Below are 18,553 nucleotides of genomic sequence, written 5' to 3' on the forward strand. Positions count from 1 at the left end.
GACGTAGGAACCTTTTAAAAGCGGATTAAAGCTAAGACAAAAACCAAAATACAGTGAGCTGCAGTCATGTGATGATCAATCTTTAGCCTACTAGAAAGCCTACTTCTGTTTAAGACATTGTTTTACTTGCAACTAATTCAATTTGTATTGTTGTTGGGTTTTTATATATTTTTAGGTGTTGTCCGTCCAGTCTCCAGAACTCCTTTGGGAGAGCTTCAGCGGGCAAATATTCAAATAGAAAGAATGTACAAGTAAGTTATGTACACAACTGAATATGAAAACTATGAAAGCTATGAAACTTGTCTCGGTCTGTCTTTGTTGTGTTTGGACTGTTTTTCAACTGTCAAGTCTGTTTCCTTTGGAGGAATCACTCTGTCCTAGTACCTTTAGCTGTGGAGGCAGTTTTGTTTAGTTTGTGGTTAATAAGTGTTTTGCAATTGTGGCTACAATATTATCCACAAGTCTTTTTTACAGTTTGGTCCTTGTTGGTGAAGGGCATATTTCAAACGGTTGACAAACGGCGAACCCTCACATTTATCTTGTCACTGCATGAGATGAGGAAGGACAGTGCCTATCCATAGAAACACAGGATCTAGCATCACAAAACCACAAGTCCTTCTTCATCTCATCACAGTCACCCAGATCCTCTACACCTTTTGGTGACCCCAGTGTATGCGGTGTTCTCCTCTTCCTCTCACTCCCACAGACGAGCTTCTATGCTCGATTTCTGCTTTGATCTCTCAGAGGAGCGCCCTCTAGAGGCCTTTGAAGACATCTTTGCTAGCTTTGAAAATAAGAAGTAAGTGAAGCTGGTGAACAGGAAGAATGACTGAAAACAAGAGGTTAAGCCAGAAGGAAATGTGCATTATTATTATTGCAATAAGACCAGTTTAGTCACTTGCTGCATTTTAAATGTATAAGTACCCAAGGTTCTGAAAGAGGAAGTTCAGTACAACAGTAAAACACAGTTACCGTTTATCTTGCATTCACTCTCTTCCCTCACTGTAATCCCCGTCTTTTTCTGAAGCTATAATAATCTCTCTCCTTCCTCACATTTGTTGTTCTATCTAGAGAGCATTTACGTAAACTGTGCCCCTCTGAGGGGTAACACATACCTTTAACACATACAGGAACCCCAAGTCAAATAGACAAAGAGATTTGGGAGAGCTTTCTCAAAATTGGAACAAGACCAACGAGAATATTATTGGGTTGTTGGGCCCTCTAAACTATGACCACCCACCTCCTGCTTCCAGATCTGAGACTGGGTTATTTTATTTAAGTCAAACCTTCCTACACAACCGTTCAGTCTGTTCAGGGTCTGCAATAGTTGAGATGTAGAGGTCAGATTCAGTGATCATTTAATGTGCACATTGACCCGTCCTTCAGCGCTTAGCCTCCTGTTTTTCTGGTCTTTTGTGGTAAGTATTGAATAAACAGTGCATGACTTAGCACCTCAGATCCAGTGTTACGCCAAGAAGAATTAAAGGGCTGTAAATTCAGAGACCTCACAAGTAACAACTTAAGCCGGGCAGATACTGAGTGAATTTGATTTTAGCCGCAGTTTGCTTTCTTTCGTCCATGTTTTAGAGGTTTGCTAAATTCCAGTCTCTTATTGTTTAACATACAAGAAGCAGAGCCTGCTGTGATGTAACTCCACTCTTCATTTTTTAACTCTGACTACATGGCCATTTGAATAAACTTTGCTGGAATTCTTGCAAAAGCTGGCTCCTTACTGATTCTCAGTCAGAGCTCCACATGGTGGCTGAAGGCCCGTCCTGTGCATTATGAACAGAGAAGCCACAGGTCCTGTCACCTGGAATAGCCAAACATGTAGCGATCAGTTACAACTAATAGTGTCTGCCCAGCTTTTGTCACACGACCTGTAACAGCCGCAGCATGGAAACAGATGGTCAATCACGCTGAACGAGCTCAGCTCTGCATGTCAACTACCACAGTGTCAGGGGAATACAACCCCTATATGCCCCTGTTCTCTTCTACTATGTGTCTTCTTTCCTAAAAAGGGATTTGGAAGTATGGTTGGGTGGTCTAGTGTGTCTTGTGGTTTCTATAAATAAAACAGCGGGAGAATGCTTGTTGTGGGTTTTTTTCTTCACACATGAGCAGCGTGTAAAAACCACCAACCCCCCCGATATTAGACCACCTACCATTCTTGTTCTTGTCTTGTGGCGCTCCGGTGGTTGGATTTCTTCTGAAAAGTGGTGTTCTGTCCCGCCCGACTTTATGTGCTGTTTAGAGAAATGCATGCAGAGATCGTCAGGTCCATTAAGAACTTGCAGCTGGATGGCGAGGACCCTCGCAAACTGCTGCAGTCCTGGGGTCGCCATCACTCCCCACACCACGCCCTACAGTGAGTCTGCAGACTGGCCGTGCATCAGCTCCTCTCTCGAGTCCTGTTGGACGGTTGACCCAAAGCAGAACATGCTCCTAGTAAAACCTGTGCAGCTCAGTATTCAGTTCATGCACTCTGGCTTTATCGTCAGACTTTAGTGGATCAGTTCGTAGCCAAAGCTGACATGCTTTGCTTGAATACTTACTGTAACATCTTTATGGACATCATCACAGGATGCTGGCATGCGAGGTCCTTCAGAACATCTTGCAAATTTATCCCGTCAGTCTTGCAGCATGTTTATCACTACACTGTGGCACATAATGTCTGTGCCATTTATTTAGCGATAAATTAAAGGGAGCATGTCTGTCTGTCTGGTGTGTCTTGGTTGGGCCCATCATTTAGATTTCTTGAAAAAAGCTCTTCTTCGTCTTCATTATCCTTCCACTCACCGATGCGGCTCCTTAGCCCATCATTCATTCCGTCTTCCAGGTACATCTGGGGGTTTCATCTGTGACTGACAGCGCATGAAGAAGTCAACTGTCATTGCTAACCACTAACCCAAAGCATCGCCCTGCCTCCACTTTTTACAATGACTCACCCAAGGCTGTTCTCTTTCCTCAACAGGAGAAGCAAGACCGGCAAACAGAAGCATGTCATTCCCAAGGTAACAGAGTAAAGACCTAAATCTCTGTTGCTTTAGCAACATTGAACAGTTGTGTAGGTAGGACATACATTCACTGTTTATTACTGCTACACAGAATTTGCTGGATTCTCAGTCTCTGAAGTTTATCGTGAGTCTGACACTACAAGATCGGACGACCAAGTCTCTGCTCCATCTGCACAAGAAGAAGAAGCCCCCCAGCATCAGTGCTCAGTTCCAGGTAAGACCCACGCCTGGTGTTTCTAGATGTGAGGCACCCTAAGCAGCTGTCCTTAACGGGTTTGTTTCTCATGCAGACCTCTCTGACTAAACTGCTGGAGACTCTGAACAGAGCAGAGCCTTTCTTCATCCGCTGTATTCGCTCCAACGCTGAGAAGGTAACACTGCGTATTCTGTTCTGTATTACTTTCTTCTGTTTAGATCTTTTAGAGCGTATAATTGTATAATTCACTATGTTAGATAGAGAATTTCATTACATGTGATTCTTGTGTCCTCATTTTTGAGCAGAAAGAGATGCATCTAGATGAGTCCTTGGTAGTGCAGCAGCTGCGATACACAGGAATGCTCGAAACCGTGCGTATCCGGAGATCTGGATACGGAGCAAAGTACACATTCCAGGTACTGCCGGTCTCTTGTTTGCAAATCAATGGGGTGTTAATAATGAAAATGAACTTACTGCAATACTTTAATTAAAAAACAAATATTTGATGTTGAAAATAATAATAATAATAATAATAAATAATAATAAACGTGGCATAATGAGTAAAAATGACTATAACTTGTTACGTTAGTAAATGTAAATAACAGTTTAATTCATCCCTACAAACACATTGACTCGTCTTTGCCTTTGTTTTTTCAGGAATTTGTGGAACAGTTTGGAGTTTTACTACCAAAGAACGCCACTGCCTGTAAAGAGGACATCTCACCCCTGCTTGAAAAAAAGATGGGCCTGCACCCCACCACGTATCAGATAGGCAAAACCAAGGTACAACAAAATCCTGTCACCACTAGATCCTGTGTCATTTGAGGTTTATTTATTTTTTTTACCCTATTTTTTTCCTAACTCTAATGGGTTTGCACTTTTCAGGTGTTCTTGAAGGAGCTGGAGCGACAGCAGTTGCAGGACATGCTGCACAAGGAAGTAATGCGCAAGATCGTGTTCCTCCAGCGATGGTTTAGAGCTCGCCAGCAGAGGATAGACTTTCTGGACATGAAACGGGCAGCTGTCATAATCCAGGTAAACACAGATTGTCGGTTCTGCAGCACCTAATGTTATTGTTTCACAGTGATCACAAGTTCTTGACTTTACCCGTCTAATTGTTTAGCGTTCCTGGCACAAGTACTGCAGAAATGAAAAAAGAAGACTTGCAGCCACTTTGATCCAGGCTGTGTGGAGAGGACACAGGCAGAGGTTAGAGTACCACTGCCAAAGACAGGGTGCTACCAAGATACAAGCTCTGGTTAGAGGTCACTCAGCTCGCAGGAGGTAACGGATCTGATACAGTCAGTGAGTCTAACATTTTCAAACACACGGCTGGTTGTCATACTTATGTTCTGTGTTTGAAAGGTGCCAGTCCATTCGAGAGGAGAAACGGAGAAAGGAGCAAGAAGAAGCTCAGAAAAAGGCAGAAGAGGAGGAAAGAAGGCGGCGGAAAGAAGAGGAAGAGTCAAGGAGAAAGGCAATGGAGGAGGAAGAAAGGAGGAGGATGGAAGAAGAAGCAAGGAGAATTGCAATGGAGGAGGAAGAAGCAGCCAAAATAGAGCAGATAGAGCAGAAAAAGAGAGAAGAGGAGGAGAAAAGACTGGCGAGAGAGCCTCAGACAAGAGAAGATGTGGATATAGAGCTGATTAATGAGGGGATGCTGGATGACAGTCTTTGTGTTCAGGGAACCAAGGAGGAGAGGGAACAGAAACACAAAGAGGTTAATACAAGCTCACGTTTTAAGGAGGAACAGGTCAAGGACAAAGAGCTGGATGTAGAGTTAAACGGTACCACGGCTGAGGCTGGACCTCAGCTAGAGAGGAAAGAGGAGTTCCTGGACAACCAAACACCAGGATGGTCGGATTCAAAAGCAGCTTCGCTCTCAGGGCTCACCTCTAATGCACTTACACCCACATCTCCAGATGAGGGGCCAGACAAACAGCTTCCCACGACTACCTCCACATCTTCTAATGCTGAACTAAACAGAGCTATTCAAAGGAGCCAGTCCTCCAGAAGCCAGGAGAAGAGAGAGCAGAGGAGACGAAGAGGGTTGGAGCACAACCAGCGAGAGACTGAACGAGCTGCGTCCTCCTCCTCCTTTTCAGTCGCCAACAACCAGCAAGAGATAGATCTGGCCGGCTTCTCCTCCACGTCCCCAGCAACCAGCAAGGATGAAGCATCTCCACCAAAGAGCAAACCTCAGGAGGTCTCCAAGCTGAAGGAGCGCTCAGACAGCAAGGAACTGGATCAGTATACCTTTGTGGAGTGGAAAATGAAGGAAGACAAGGGAGGGAAGAAGGAGCCAAAAGGCTCGCCTTCACCTCCCCCTCCAGGCCCTGTTCGCCCGTCAACATTAGCGCTGCTGCCCGCCGAGCCTCTGCCTGTCAGAAACGGCGTGGGAGAGAGCGAAGCAGTGGTAACCCTGCAGCGGCGCCCGGGGGGGATGAAGGAGAAGCCAGAGAAGTGGAAGGCGAGAAGGAGCGAGGGAGAACCCTTTGACAGCACCAGTCCTCCTCCACCCCACGACAGTAAACCACAACAAATGTACGTCTTTGATGCTCAGATTCACACGTAGTAGAAGTCTCTTACTGCCTGTACGTTCTTCTTCTCTCATGCTCTTACGTAAGCTCTATTTAAGCTCCGCAATTTCAATACAGATCAGTGTCGTCAACAAACATCATCATCAGTCTATCTATCACTGTTGCATTTTGCTGATGACATTCCTCACAGCTCTTCTAGTTTCATACCCTTCAGTCAACCACAAACCCTTTTTCCAGTACATTCTATCAACACTGGTTGTTTCTGTCGGTAAGTTTTTACTAAACTCTCTATCTGGTCCATTTACAGGGCAGAATCGGCCTCCTCGTCATTTGACAGTTTGTCTCCAGGTTTTGAAGGAGCAGCCAGCAAGGTATTTTATTAATGTATATATTTACAGCAACATTTTAGTGTCTTGTGTCGTACAGGTTTTAGTTGTACTGTAATTAATAAAACCCAAACTGATAAGTAATGTCCCATCCTGTTTATCTGTGATCACTTATAACATAAGGTCATTTATATTTTTGCTTTGTGTCTTGCAGGTGATGTTCCCCCATGAAGTCCATGGCGATGGTGCAAGGGCAACATCTACCAGGAGAAAGCTACAAGATGCTTCTACTCACCACGATGTAGCCCATCTTGTCCCGTCCACACCAGACAGGTACTGTACCCACTCCAAATCCCACTTTCAAATTGTCATTTAATATTTAGATGTAATTACATTTACAAGCTTAATTAACATTTTACTTTATTACTTAAATTCATAAGCTTGCTTAATGTGGTGCTTAGTTGGGTTTTAGTTGTGTATGCCCTGAGATTAAAACATGTATATATACACGCACCCGAAATACAAAAATTTTCCTGAGGGTTTATTTCAAGGCAAATATCTCTAACTTATCTCTTTGAAAACTCACTTTGAGACCCACTTACATGTCATCTTGAGTCAGGTTCATGGGAAACCTTGTAAAATCAGACTTCCTTTTTAAGGTTTTGGATTTACAGTAAATTCAATCATCAGGAATTTCTAGTTAAGTGCTTATTAAGTGTGCGCCTAAGCCTCACCTTTTAGGTTAGTCATACAGAGGCATGTTTAGTCCCAGTCATTCACTTTAATTATGTTCTGTCTGTTGCCAAGAAATCATCCATCGCACATAGGCAGGGGATTACAATGCTTTGCTCTTTATAAGAAATTACACTGAAGGTGTGTTCAACATCAGTCTATTAGCATAAATCATTTGAGTTAGAGGACACACAAACCTACTGAGCTGTGTGCACTTACAGAGCTTTGTGTGTATCTTATGCCCTGCAGGTCAGGTGGTTTCTTGAGCAAGATTTTGAAGAAACGACCTCACAAAGAAGCTCAAACACCTGACAACGGAGACCTTACGTTTGCTCAGATAGTCAGCGAGAGGCCAGCAGGCGGCGAAAGTAAGTGACACAAGTGGACTCGTTAGTCTGTCTCCTCATGGATTATTAATTTAATGTGATTTTACTGTACCTTCTCCTGGACTACTATCTTGTAGTCCATTATAGGGAGAAAAGACATTGTTGTAATTTTGTTATTTTATGTTGTATTTATTTCTCCATCTATTGCTGTGTTTACTAAGAAAACATTTTTCCCCAGTCTCTACATCTGGACATCAAACCCGGCCTCTTCATCAACAACATGGAGATCGTGGTGGTAAAGCTGTAGCTCGCAATCCATCCATAAAAATCAGCCGGGCCACCCGAGTCTCCGAGCAGTGGAACACGTCACTGGATCGGGAAATAACAAATTCCAATGAGCTGCGCCACCTTGATGAGTTTCTGGGCAATCAAGTAAACGAAATGAAAGAGGTTCAGTTATTGTATAAAATAATTTGATCTGATTTGCCAACAAGTGTTTTCTCTGTTCATCCTCAGGTCAATGATTTCCGCTCCAGGGGGAAGCAACTGTCCAAAACAGAAGCCGTCTTTGTAACAGCTACCATGCATTTCAGAGACACTTTAAAAGACACATATTCAGTCCAAGTAAGTGTCTGTAGACACATAAACATTCAGATTTCTTATCACATTCTTGATCCTCACTATTCCTTCCTGTCCCTTTGACTTCAGAAGAAGCTTGCCTTTGGCTACAAAGCGCTGATGAAAAGCTATCAGAACCAAGTGATCCATCTAGCGGGTGAGGAGCACAAAGACGAGGTTCAGCTGGTGGTCAACCTGTTCCAGTCTGTGCTGGATGGCTTCATCAGAGGAGAGATAAAGAAGGGAGAGGCTGAACCGGCCAAGGTTGGTCATTGAAAGCTCTTATTATTTAGTCATGGGAAATGCAATGAAATATAAAATGAATCACACATGCTCTGTTTTTGTTTTTCAGCCAGCTAAAACTAGAAAGAAGAGGCGAAAAAAAGATCAAAATGTATGTTGAGAGTTCTTATATATATATATATATGAGAGAGAGTTATAAAATGTTTTTTGTTTTTATGAAATAAAACTAATTGAGCGACTGTCTTTTCAGAAGGAGAGTGCCTTGGATCACATTTTTGTCAACTATCAGGTCAACATTATGCAGTCGTGTGACCAGTGTAATTCTTACATCTGGGTCATGGAGAAGGCCTACATGTGCAGCTGTGAGTTACTGGCTAAACGCCACTTCTTCTTCTTCAGACAAACTCTCAATATATAATAACAGGTCTAAAAAGGCTGCATACATTGAGGCAACATGTCTTTCAGACTGTAAAATGGTTTGCCACAAGAAGTGCATCTGCAAAATAGTCACCAACTGCTACAGCTTCTGTGCCAAGAAGGTATGCTTTTATCTTTGTAGATGAAGTCTGGACTGATAATGTGACTGTCATGTTTATCTTACTCTGAGAGGGAGCTTTTCATTTGTATCACATTTAGAAATTACTATAAGATCTTGTAAAATGTAGCTAATGTCATGGAAGTATGGTTTAATAGTAAACATGATGTAAAAAAATTTGACACAGAACCTCCTCAGTAAACGTATTTACCATGTCAGATGAGTTGCAGTGAGTGAGTGCAGTGAGTGAGTGCTGCTTGTCTGAATCCACAGGGTGATGAAGAGTCTGGTCGTCAGCATTTCGGGGTGCATGTGTGTCACGTCATCAACGATAAGAACCCAGTGCCCATGATACTGGAGATGATGCTGGAACATGTGGAGATACACGGCCTCTACGTCGAGGGCATCTACCGCAAGTCTGGTTCTTCCAACCGCATGAAAGAGCTTTACCAGCGACTAGAGGCTGGTTAGTCGTCTTCTGATATTTACATTTAATGGAAACCTCACAATAAACCCTTTTATACTGATATGTGACCGTTAATGTGTTTAGACCCCCACCGGGTCTGCCTTGAAGACTACCCCATCCACACAGTCACAGGCCTGGTGAAACAGTGGCTGAGGGAGCTGCCAGACCCTCTTATGACCTTCACCCGTTACAATGACTTCCTGCATGCAGTGGGTGAGAAGCACATTTACCCCAGAGGGTGGTAGAAACTGTGGTCTTTGTCACTGTTAGCAGACAGCTTCTTCTAGTTAGTCAGGCTATGTCATGGAACATATTGGTACATTATGTATTTGCTTCCATTGATAGAACTTCCAGAGAAGCAGGAGCAGCTGCAAGCTATCTACAAAGTGTTGGAAGAGCTTCCTTCGGCGAACTTCAACACATTGGAGAGACTTGTCTTCCACCTCGTCAGGTAGCAGGCTCTGTCTGCTGTATTGTGTGTATTCTTTAAAAGTCACTGTCTGTTTTCCCAGTGCAAACCAAGAGGCATTAGTTGACTGCTCACACTCACATACTGTATTTGCTGCTACATCCTTTATATTAGTGAATTCTTTTTCAGGGTGTATAAAGAAGAGACACACAACCGAATGTCTCCTAACTCACTGGCCATAGTGTTTGCCCCATGTATCCTTCGCTGCCCAGACACTGCTGACCCACTGCTCAGCATGAAGGACGTTGCCAAGACCACCATGTAAGTCTGCAATGAAAACCAAGAAACAGTGCCTGCTTCTCTGCATTGTAAGTACATGCCGACGCTGTTCGGTGTCCTCCTGTAGGTGTGTGGAGATGCTCATCAATGAGCAGATCAGACGCTACAATGAAACAATGGAGAAGATCAAGCAGGTGGAGTCTGAAGAGGCTGATGCTCAAAACCAGCTCAAACTCAAGAGACAAAACACGGTGAGCAACAAAAACACACCTTGCTCTGGATTACATATTTCCCATAATGTAATACTAATACTAAATACTATGGAAACTGTCAACAAATTAAAAGTCTACTTTGAATAATTTATTTACCCAGTTGGAGGTTTACACTCTTTGGCCAGTCGGTAACATTATCCTGCACCTTTTAATGTCATCCACCAACCCCAGTGTCAGGTGCTCTCGTACTAGGTTACATGGGTAACATGGTCAATGTTCCTTGTCTCTCTTTAGCACTGCCAGCATTTACCTCTCAGGTTGTCAACTCCTTACAAAGGAGTGGTGGTATGTATCATTAAGCTCTGGTACACTAGATCCAGTAGTTGTAGTGCCTGGTCGTTTGCCATGTAGAAGCACCTGTGCATGGCATGTTAGACGTGGGTGGATTCTTCTGTGCTCTGGGTGTGTTTTGTGTTCATCCATCTTCACCTTTTCTCTTCCATACTAACTGGTAGAAGGTTGCATGTTAGTCAGTCCTTGTTACATGAAGGATTTTCAGTTTGCTTGTTCCTCATTAAAGACGAGCGTCTTTGTGGGTTTGTGTTGTAAATGCTGTCTGTGTAGACTCTGATGGGAAAGATGCATATTTATCTTGGTGCCTTTCCAGTTATTTCTTCTCTTCTTTCGCAAGTTGCATCTTATTGGAAGACGTCCACAAAGCTCAGTGGGTGTAGATGACTGATGTTTCATCTAACCTAATCATAGATTTGAACAGCTGCTCTAAAACATCTCCCCCCTAAACAGGAATGTGTGTGTTACTGTATGACTTCTCACTGCATTTACTTCCCCCCCTTCACTGTTATCAGTGCTGTCAGAAACCATCCACTCTGCTTTTCTCACTAACAGTTTGCGGAATCTATTTACAATTTAATATTTCTATGTTGGATTTCTGAGGTATTATTGTGTGATGTTCTGTCTTGTTCAGATAAATGAGAAGGCCCGTTCTGGTCTCAGCGTGGTCCCTGAGAAAGAGCCTCAGACACAAGACTCGGACACAGAGACTGAGGAGAACATAAAGGAACGCATTGAAGGGCTCATGAAGCAAAAGTAAAGACTTTAATTCATTTCTCTGATGTGTACATCATGTGTTAGTTGGTTGGTGGTTCAGGAGGTGGACTCCTGTCCCTACTTGTCCACACATCATGTCATTTTTTGTAAAGACACTGAACTTTAAGTTGCTTTTATGTGAACCTGTGGTACTTACTTGTGTAAATGTGTTTCTCTGCAGAGAGGATCTGGTGCGCGGACTTGTAGATATGGAACAGCCTGGTTCTGATCAGGAAAACCTGGACTCTGAAGCCTCCCTAAGCTCTGAGAGTCTCCTGGATGAACGGCAGCGCTCTTCTGCCCACAACTCAGAACCTGAAGGTAAGTAGATACTGGTTGAATATTCTTTCTCTGTACTTCACCAGTGTCACTCACCTGTGGGTTCTGACCAGACCACTGGGCCACCGGGCCGGGCCTCTCCTGTCTTTTGTGGTGCAGGTCTGGACCAGTGATGGTGAATGGAATGGTGACATCTGCTCTTTAACAAAGCAGGTTGGAGGAACGGCAACCGTGTGTGTGCGTGTGTGTTTGTGAGCATGCATACACCCATGTATGCATGTGTGGCACAGGAGCATGCTCAAATTTGAACCAAACTAATAAAATAACCGTTTGGCACAAAATCTATTTCTACCTAACTCGGTGATCTTTTTTTTTTTTGTTTGTTTTGTTTGGTTGCATGACTTTCCTCTGACCTTCATCCTCTAAGAATTGCAGTATATTTTTGAGCAAAACATGTTTACTTCTTTCTTCCTGTCTTCCAGGACTCCGTGGTTCTCCATTGCAGCCATACGGGCCCGTGTGTCAAACGGAACCATCCAGCCAGGCCGAGCAGGCTAAAGTCCCTGATGGACGCGTCTCTCTGCCAAATCTCTCCCATGCAAACTCCACTTCATCGATGACCAGCTGGACTTCGTCAGCCTCTGAATCCTCCAACTCCTCCTTAAGACGTTTGCTGCAACGTCGCAACCCCATCATTCCTGACACAGTTAAACTCCCTTCAGGCATCCTGTCTCAGTCAGCAGCCTCAGGTCCAACTCAGACATTTCCTTCTTCTGGAAATGGACCTTTAAAATTCTTAGTCAGGAGAAGAGAGCAGCCGGGCCGCCGCAAAGACAGCACCCAGTCCCTGTACATCGACAACCCTGAACCTGAGCTACTGTTGCATTTCTCCTCGTGCCCTCCGTCTGCTTCCTCCTCTTCTTCCTCCATCTCCATGGTGACACGCGCCCCTCAGCATCTCAGCACACAAGGATCAAAGGGCCCGAGGCGTTTTTCAGACCCAGACGTACCTTATGTGGAAGAGGACGTCTGATCACAACCGAACAGAAAAGGCAGCAACCTCAGAGTGTGGAACATAAACACATAACAATGATGAGAATCAAAAATCACAGAGAAATGTAATGTTCATGTGAATATAAGTTGTTGCGTTGGATGCAGTAGCCGGAGGGGCACTATAAAGCTAAACATGGTGGAGACTGTTTCATTTGCTGATATTGGAAGAACTGCAAGCCTGTCCTGTTGCCCTATATGACGAGATGTTGCCAAGCACCTTTTCTATCATTTTAATATATTGCGGTTGCTGTAGCTGAATTCAGCTGGAAAAGAGGCTATTTTTTTCTATAGTTTGACAATGACCAGCTCTCTCATTGTCTTTTTTGTGCTAATACAAAGAAATAATACAGGTTCCTGTCGCACTTTTCATTTTGTAGTTCTCCTGATGAGCAAATTATGCTCATGCAAATGTTAGCTAGTGCCTTCATAATGTACAGAGAGTCACCTGAAAAGTCATTTCTCGTGTTATTATTGTCAAACAGTTATTGTTGAGAGAGGAAAGGTTATTTGGGATCCAGCGAGGGTACATTTGTTTAAGTTTTATTCTTTTTTGTACTGAACCAACAAGACATGCTCAAAGCAAGGACCTAAACATTGCACCTTGTGGCTTTTGTAAAAAGACAATGATGTGGTCGCTTTTACCTGCTGCACAACAAAAACACCAGATAGGAAGTCATTATAATAAAGGCGAATGGACTCAGCAGGCAATCCATTTCCTTGGATACCGATGATGCAACAGCTGTTGGACTGGCCTTTTTCAGAAATTAATTTGGCTTCACTCTGCTGTGGACAGTCACTGATGAGCAGGTTCTGCTGAAGCCCTGCTACTTTTTGAAATGTAATACTAATGTTCCTCTGCTGATGAATGATGTCTGCTAGTTTGTCTGGATTGTAAGGAGGATGTGTAATGTTTAACACAGAATGTATGATTGGGACTGAATGCATGTAATGTAATAGGTATTAGTATTAGCTTGACAATACAAAAGTGATGCTTCTAACTCTGCTTCTGTGTGGTTCAATCAGGCACAGTCATGACGTTTGTAACCTTATCCAAGACTAAATGATAACTGATTTTCTATTTTCTGTAAGAAACTTGTGCACAAGTTATGGACTTGTTAAGTTAGGAAATTTATAAATTTGGTCCTTGTTTTTAGTGACTTGGAAAATCTTGAGATCTTGTCAAAGGTAAGTACAGAGCAGATATAAAAAGGTGCAGTCTACCAGTGCACTTTGCCACAGTAATAGTTTACAAAAATACAGTTATATTTTATATACAGTCCAGTTGAGTTTATTCTTTGGGTTTGCAGCAAACATTGCTTTTAAAAGCTCCAAAAAACAGCACAGTATTATATAAATATTAAAGCATAAGGGACAAAGATCCTCTTTGCCAGAATGCATAATAATTGATTGATTGCGCAAAGGAACTAGTTATTAAAAAAGGAAGGGAACTGAGTGGAGAAAAACATTACAATATATATATATCTTGATTTGATTTACTGGTAAATGTAAAAGTTCAGTTTGGATTGACACTTTCTCAAACAGCAACTGATTACAATGAGACTATGTAATGATGCCTAAATTATAAGAGACATACTTTATTGATTCCCTTGGCGAAATACAGCAGCATTTTATCAGTTTATAATGGGATGATTCATTATTAATGTTATCAAATGTATATTATATTATTTGAATGTAAGTTATTGATGTATTGCCACCTATTGGGAAATGATTTTGCAGCTTTAACAATTTGCACACTAATCTATCAAAAGCCACGCCCACTTTCAGTATCATCCGCTTTACGTCATGATGCTGCGACGGTTTGTCGGCTTCAAACATGGCGTCTAGATTAGAAATAAATTTCATCAGATTGTTGTCCCGCTGTGAATCTATTGCTTCCGAGAAACGAGGAGAGGCAGAATGGAGATTAGACAAGGTAAACTCTAGCAACACGTATTTGTTACTGTTCACCAACTGCATAAATTACACTTAGTATGAGTGTTGCTGTTAGCTGCAGCTGTTAGCCTCTTGCTCTGTTAGCCACGTCCTCACTATAAAACTGTGGTAGACAAACGTTTGTTAGTGCAAAGAACATCTGAAACATATTCATGTTTTACATAATTGGCCTGAAAACACTGTTTTGGGCTTCAAGTTTTCATCACACGTAAATGAGCTAAAGACAAGTTAAACTGAGCTGCGAACAGTGACATGCACATATCCTTTCAAACTTTAGTCACGTCAACACAAACAAGATTAAACTACACCTCAGACAAAGTTTACATATTAATATCTATATTAGGTGTTTGACTAGTTGAATTGCGTAGCGTGATAACTAGCCTCAAATTTCTTTCAAACTTCCTCTCCGTTAATATTCGTTTGTAAACTGCCATAAAAAGCAAAAACTGCATTACAGATATGCAGTGTTTTCTCAATACAACATATTCTGCAAATGAGAAAAAACAGCCAAATTCAGGCTTTTACTTTGCTAAGACTAAAAACCCAAAAAGTTTTTTTTACGAAGTACTAATTGGCTTAGTGATCACAATTAAGACGACGTAAACAAAGCTCAACTCTTTTTTTTGTGTATTGTCTAGTATGTTGGGGCCCTGGAAGAGATGTTGTCGGCTTTGAGGAAGAGTCCGAGGTAACAATATGATTCAGTATATTTTTTTTAACCTGTAACAAATATGTCTTTATTATTATACAAAAGCACTACACAACCACTGACAAGCACATAGAAACTTTACAGAGCCTTAACATTCCTATAGACTAGACTATTTCTAGTCTATTTCTACCGCTGCTTATGCCAAATTATTGCATAATCTATAATGAAATTATCAATAACTTTAAAAATGCTGTTTTTATTTAATCTGTTGTGTTTTTTTATTTAGCAAACCAACACCAGAAGTCCTGACAGAGTACACGAGAAAAGTAGATTTTCTGAAAGGACTTTTAGCAGCAGAGAAACTGGTCAGTGGTGGTATTTTATGTCTATGTAGATGTTTTATTATTGCTTTATATGTTATTTTGTTTGTCATTTTTACTCCATATAGTGTTTTGGCATAAAAGAGCTGCTTTTGATTTCCCCTCTCTCGCCTTTGTGTTAACAGACGTCTCCTACAGAAAAAGCTTTAGCCAATCAGTTCCTCGCGCCTGGCCGCACTCCCACCATAGCCCACGAGAGGATGTCTGCCAGTAAAACAGTGCACATGCAGACAAAGGCCAGATGTACAGGAGAGATGAGGGATGAGCTGCTTGGCACGGTAGGATGAGAGCTCCACTTCTGGAAGCCACTGTGTAGACATTTTGTTACAGTGCAGGCAAAAACATTTGATGAACAATGCACAAAAATAAATCTTCTCCTTTTTGTGTCATTGCAGCCAATTTCAAGCAAAGGTAAGAATTCTTTTGCTATTCTCCTAAATATCTATAATGAGAAATAGAAGCTGTTAGATTACCAACATTCCAGCAGTTGTTCATTTGTTTCATTTCTTTTCTCCCTATTGGCTCATCAGAGACAGACTTGAGGAACAGAAGGTAAGGTTTTTAATGTAAAATATTATTAGTAACAATAATTTTTAATAATAATTTATTTATCTACTCTCTGGTAACAGAACATCGGTGTAGGTCTATTCCTGGTTCTGTAATGTTTACTCTTTACTTTACTTAAATCTTCTTACCAATGCAGAGGTCTTCCTCTGGATGAGCGTCAGTCAGCTGCAGAGCTGGATGCTGTCTTGCAGCATCACCACAACCTGCAGGAGAAGCTGGCAGAGGACATGCTCAACTTGGCCAAAAACCTGAAGAACAACACTCTGGCAGCTCAGAACATCATCAGACAGGACAACCAGGTAACACTGCTTCTGCTGTCACGTCTTTTTCTGATTCTGACCACAAGTGGGCAGTATAAGACCAAGTTCTATATAGTCTATGATTTATTATTATTATTTACCTTCCACACACTGACCTTACGCTGGGTATCTCTTCCTTCCCCTCGCAGACTCTCAGCCAGTCCATGCGTCAGGCAGACCTGAACTTTGAGAAGCTGAAGACAGAGTCGGAGCGCTTGGAGCAGCACACCAAGAAGTCTGTGAACTGGCTGCTGTGGCTGATGCTCATCCTGGTGTCGTTCATCTTCATCAGCATGATTCTCTTCATCAGAATCTTCCCCAGACTCAGATGATACCGGCAGACAGCCCCGAACTCTTAGTCCGACCTCTTCCTCTGTTTACAAGAGCAGTAGCTATGTAGAGCTTCATAGATCTGCACAGCATGCCTGTCTGTGTCACACAGATCAGTAGTTTCAGAGCCAAAACAACAAACTACTTGCACTTTTGAAAGTGAAATATTCCTGTAAACAAGACGACGAAAGACGCATTAACATGCACAATGTGGTTTGAGGCATCAGTGTTGGTTTTTCTCTCTACCTTTGGGAGCAACAACACGGTCTTAGCGCTAAAGACCTAGCCTTAATTATTTTAATCCCACAGCAGGTAGGAGAGTAGCCACTCAATACATGGATACACCTTCTCAAAATCAGTGAAGTCAGTCACATTTTCCAGACAGTTGTCCCATTCTGCATTTTTCATGAACCGTCCACCTTCTAACTATTGGCCAATATGTCAACACTAGAAAAACACACTACAGATCTGACTGTATCTGTATCTAAATCCTGCACCTGTTGATGTGCTAAAGTGTTTGATTAAACGTTAACCCTCCTGGTTTAAATAGTGTTTTAGTAAAACGTACCAGTAGGTGTAAGCCGCAATATTAAAACGTACAAAGGCACATTTAGATTTTATTGTGAGTGATCTATGTGGGGAATAAAAATATATATATGAGCAGTTCAACTGAATGGAGTAACAAATTACAAAGTGGATTTACAGCAGTTCGGCTTTTCATCTTTACATGCATTGAAAAACAGTACTTTTAGATCTTTGCTAATTTATTAGGTTGGTAATTCTACATGTGTCTGTCCTTTCTTCAGCTGTATTTGTTAGTTTATTTCATAAATACTGTGCATCAAGTGTTTTATTGTGTTGGTAATGAATTAGGATGTTGTCCTCATGAGATGAGTGCAACCTCTCGCTGCATCTGTGTCTCTGTGTGCGCGTCTGTATGCATCTGTGCATGAATTGACTCGCGTTGTGTTGGACAGAGCTGCTGCGGTGACCGACCGTGGCCAGTGTGTGTCAGTCGTGCCTGGAGCCTAGTGGCAGTGGCCTCCGTGACCCCGGTGGCCCGATGGAGCCCGGAATCCGAAATTAACTCCACCGCTCATTTGGACGCGACCTGAGGATTGAAGGATGGCTAAATAAAGGCGGACGCAGACTGTGTGCGCCTGCGGCTCGCCGGTGCCTCGCCGGTGCCTCTCGGTGGCTTTTGTTCTCCCTTATCGGTGCTTCGAGGCTGTTTGTCATGCAAACAGACGCGCTCAGGTGAACATTCCTCCCCTGCCGTCAGCCCGCCGGGCCACGGCGAGCCGTGGCGCTGGCTCGCTTGCCCCAGCTTGCAGCGCTGCCCCGGGCCCTTCCTCTTCCCCGCGTTCCCGGCCGTGCCCCACCTCGCTGCCTGCCGTATATTTTAGGATCCCTCGGGGGTGTTTTCCCTGCTGGAAGCCGAGGCACGCAGGCCACCAGGAGACCAAATGAGGTTGTGTCACAGCGGAGGATCATCGTGCCTCACTTTAATCACAGCTGTTTGCGTCTCTGCTGTCAGTTTGCTGAGGTGACCTGCAGCTCGGCTCCTGACCTGAAACGGCTCATGACTTCATCGTGCGGTTGCGTTCTCTCCCCGACTGAAACAAACCGTTGCCTCTTTGTGTTTTACTTCTCGGTGTGCACTCCAGTGACTGGCATGAGTTAAGTTTAACTTCCTATTTGCAGCAAATACTTCTGTGAGCCTCATTAGTGGCACTTTGACCTCTGACCTGGTAAACCTGAATTGGTTCCTTCTTCAAGTATTTTCCCGCAGGGGTGATCTAAGAATAGTGGGGTCATCTGTGCTCAAAGAGGACGTTTGTGAATCTATCCTCATGTAGATTCAGGTCTAGTGAAGTATACACACTTATATATAAATACATATAGGTACCTTCAGTATACTAATATTCGTTAATGGCTCAAACCTGCAAAACAACACAGCGGAGGAACAAATTGTGAAGCATGAGCGAGCTTCCATCTGCTGTGAGCGCAGCGCAACACTCCGCTCTTTTTAATTTG

The 18,553-nt window shown here is 42.8% G+C and overlaps 2 protein-coding genes across 11 annotated transcripts in view; both read left to right on the forward strand.

Moving 5' to 3' along the window:
* Positions 1–13,336, forward strand: part of LOC114853427 (unconventional myosin-IXb) — a 40,411-nt gene extending 27,075 nt beyond the window's left edge. The window contains exons 16-45 of one of the 10 annotated variants that reach the window (XM_055508064.1): positions 176–251; positions 707–799; positions 2,255–2,368; positions 2,975–3,014; positions 3,109–3,231; positions 3,308–3,388; positions 3,519–3,629; positions 3,871–3,996; positions 4,099–4,248; positions 4,337–4,497; positions 4,579–5,757; positions 6,061–6,124; positions 6,294–6,412; positions 7,061–7,179; positions 7,376–7,569; positions 7,654–7,761; positions 7,846–8,019; positions 8,108–8,149; positions 8,249–8,360; positions 8,464–8,537; positions 8,807–8,999; positions 9,084–9,212; positions 9,345–9,450; positions 9,598–9,729; positions 9,815–9,938; positions 10,194–10,244; positions 10,885–11,006; positions 11,188–11,327; positions 11,399–11,498; positions 11,768–11,905. In XM_055508064.1, coding sequence (XP_055364039.1) covers positions 176–251; positions 707–799; positions 2,255–2,368; positions 2,975–3,014; positions 3,109–3,231; positions 3,308–3,388; positions 3,519–3,629; positions 3,871–3,996; positions 4,099–4,248; positions 4,337–4,497; positions 4,579–5,757; positions 6,061–6,124; positions 6,294–6,412; positions 7,061–7,179; positions 7,376–7,569; positions 7,654–7,761; positions 7,846–8,019; positions 8,108–8,149; positions 8,249–8,360; positions 8,464–8,537; positions 8,807–8,999; positions 9,084–9,212; positions 9,345–9,450; positions 9,598–9,729; positions 9,815–9,938; positions 10,194–10,244; positions 10,885–11,006; positions 11,188–11,327; positions 11,399–11,490 — 4,349 coding nt within the window. In that variant the 3' untranslated portion in view covers positions 11,491–11,498; positions 11,768–11,905. Of the gene's footprint in view, positions 1–175; positions 252–706; positions 800–2,254; positions 2,369–2,974; positions 3,015–3,108; positions 3,232–3,307; positions 3,389–3,518; positions 3,630–3,870; positions 3,997–4,098; positions 4,249–4,336; positions 4,498–4,578; positions 5,758–6,060; positions 6,125–6,293; positions 6,413–7,060; positions 7,180–7,375; positions 7,570–7,653; positions 7,762–7,845; positions 8,020–8,107; positions 8,150–8,248; positions 8,361–8,463; positions 8,538–8,806; positions 9,000–9,083; positions 9,213–9,344; positions 9,451–9,597; positions 9,730–9,814; positions 9,939–10,193; positions 10,245–10,884; positions 11,007–11,187; positions 11,328–11,398; positions 11,499–11,767 lie in introns of all 10 variants that reach the window. The other 9 variants (XM_029146784.3, XM_029146778.3, XM_029146777.3 and 6 more) reach the window with 9 other exon arrangements.
* A 143-nt stretch (positions 13,337–13,479) lies between these two features.
* use1 (unconventional SNARE in the ER 1 homolog (S. cerevisiae)) lies at positions 13,480–17,434 on the forward strand. The gene is made up of 8 exons (XM_029146787.3): positions 13,480–14,271; positions 14,930–14,979; positions 15,227–15,305; positions 15,446–15,598; positions 15,716–15,731; positions 15,851–15,872; positions 16,024–16,186; positions 16,336–17,434. Exons 1-8 carry the CDS (start codon positions 14,173–14,175, stop codon positions 16,516–16,518), a joined length of 765 nt encoding a protein of 254 aa, XP_029002620.1. The 5' UTR covers positions 13,480–14,172; the 3' UTR covers positions 16,519–17,434.
* Positions 17,435–18,553: the final 1,119 nt, after the last annotated feature.

The sequence above is a fragment of the Betta splendens genome, chromosome 4, assembly GCF_900634795.4.
Source record: "Betta splendens chromosome 4, fBetSpl5.4, whole genome shotgun sequence".
NCBI classification, from domain to species: Eukaryota; Metazoa; Chordata; class Actinopteri; order Anabantiformes; family Osphronemidae; genus Betta; species Betta splendens.